The sequence below is a fragment of the Phaethon lepturus genome, unplaced genomic scaffold (genome assembly GCF_000687285.1).
Source record: "Phaethon lepturus isolate BGI_N335 unplaced genomic scaffold, ASM68728v1 scaffold26018, whole genome shotgun sequence".
NCBI lineage: Eukaryota > Metazoa > Chordata > Aves > Phaethontiformes > Phaethontidae > Phaethon > Phaethon lepturus.
In genome coordinates, this window is record NW_010555870.1 from 1 (window position 1) to 1,931 (window position 1,931).

Genomic DNA, 1,931 nt, shown 5'->3' on the forward strand with positions numbered 1-1,931 from the left:
CTCCTGCAGGAAGCCCTGGTCCGTCACCAGCAGGTAGAGGTGGCCCTGGGGAGATGGGAAAGGGGACAGTTGGCCCCCGCCAGCATTGGGGGGGATCTGCCGGCCCAAGGAAGCCGGGGCAGGGCCCGGAGCCACACCTTGTGCTTTATCATGGTGCTGAAGTGGTTGTTGCGGAAGAAGACGCTGAGCTCGCCTTCCCTGACGGCACCGTGAGCTCGCACAGCCCGTGGTAGGTCAACTGGGAAGCCGTGGACTCCAGGAACTGCTCCGCCACCAGCCCTGGGGCGAAAGCGGGGTGGGACAAGGGCCGGGGCACCGAGCCCCTGTGCCAGGGACCCTGGGGAGCAGGGAGCCGGGCGGCGGGGGGCTGTTACCTTCGCTCACCAGGCTGGAGTCGCTGGCCTGTTTGCAGGTGATGATCTTCTCCACCAGCTGGTTGTAGCTGAGCTTGCCCACGGCTTGCACCACCTCTGGGCTCTGCAGGGAGGGGAAGGGCCAGGGGGGTGAGGACCGTGTCTGCGGGCACCTGCCCTCCCAGATGGCTCAGTTTGAACCTGCCCAACCAGCTGGTTCCCTGCTCCATCACGGGGATGCCCAAGAAGCTGAGCTGGTGGCTTCCACCGTGGGGAAGGGTTTGGGATCATCAGTCCAACCTCCGGCCACAGGCAGGGACATCGTGCACTAGATCAGGTTCAAAGGCCCATCCACAGCATCACAGAAGGGTTTGGGTTGGGAAAGCACCTTCAAAGATCATCTAGACCCCCCCTCGCCAAGGCAGGGACATCTTCCACCAGGCCAGGTTGCTCTAAGCCCCGTCCAACCTGACCTTGAACAGTTCCAACAACGGGGCATCCACAGGTTCTCTGGGCAGCCTGTTCCAGCGCCTCACCACCCTCATCATAAAATAGTTCTTTATGCCCCATCTAAACCCATCCTCTTCCAGTTTAAAACTGTTGTCCCTTGTCCTGTCACTACAGGTCATGGTAAAAGTCTCTCTCCATCTTTCCTATAATCCCTCATATATTGAAAGCTCTTCTTGGTCATCTTCTCCAGGATGAACAACCCCAACTCTTCCTAGGAGAGGGGCTCCAGACCTTGGATCGTTCCCTTGAGTCCCCGGACCCACGCAAGCCACCTGCCAGGCAGCAGGACAGCCATAGGGCCAGCTCACCTGGGGGTCCACCAGCCAGCCATGGTAGAGCGGGACGTTGAGGAGGTCGAAGACGATGCACTCGGGTGTGTACTCGAAGTCCGAGACACCCGTGAAGCGCACGTTGACATCCAGCCCCGTCGAGAGCTTAGGGAGGACCATCATGGTGTCGTTGATGTTCTGGGGGGAAGAAACAAGGGGGGGCTTGCTCAGGAAGCAGGACAGGCACCCCAAATCTTGCAGCGGTGCTCCCCAAGATTGAAGGGGATCAATTTTTGGTCTGGGTGACACGTGGCCTCGCTCCTCACCTGCTGGAAGTTGAGCTGCAGCCCCTCCGACGGCTCCTGGGGTTGGATGGCCAAGATGCAATCCCCTGCAAGGCAGTGCGGTCAGCCCCCGGCGAGCCGGTTAACTGCGGCCCCCCGGCAGCGGGGCAGGGATGACGGGGTCCCCGGGGAGCTCACCCAAGTGTGCCATCAGCTCCTCGGCCGTGATCACCTCCTTCTGCGGGGGCAGCTTCACCTGGAAGCACCGAGAGGCTGGGGATCGGCCCCTTCCCCTCCCCATCTGGGGGGAAGCCAAGCCCGACCCCTGCCTCGCCAGCCCCCCCAAATCTCCCCGGCACCCCGCTTACCTTCCACTGCAAGAAGAGGATGTTCATGATGGCCAGGAGCGGGCAGGGCCCGTTCTCGCTCTGCGTGATGACGGGCGTCCGCTCGCCTTTCCAAGTGATCCACTTCACACAATAAAAATCTGCCTCCACTTCCCGACTGGGGGTCCG

The 1,931-nt window shown here is 61.6% G+C and overlaps 1 protein-coding gene across 1 annotated transcript; it reads right to left on the reverse strand.

The window, feature by feature from the left end:
• Positions 1–3: 3 nt before the first annotated feature.
• Positions 4–1,925, reverse strand: FAM63A (family with sequence similarity 63, member A; the record flags this gene model as incomplete). The annotated part of the gene is given in 8 exon segments (XM_010292305.1): positions 4–45; positions 138–208; positions 211–279; positions 375–477; positions 1,172–1,330; positions 1,459–1,523; positions 1,615–1,672; positions 1,785–1,925. Coding segments are annotated over 8 exon segments (594 nt in total), but the record flags the coding sequence as incomplete, so codon positions are not given.
• Positions 1,926–1,931: the final 6 nt, after the last annotated feature.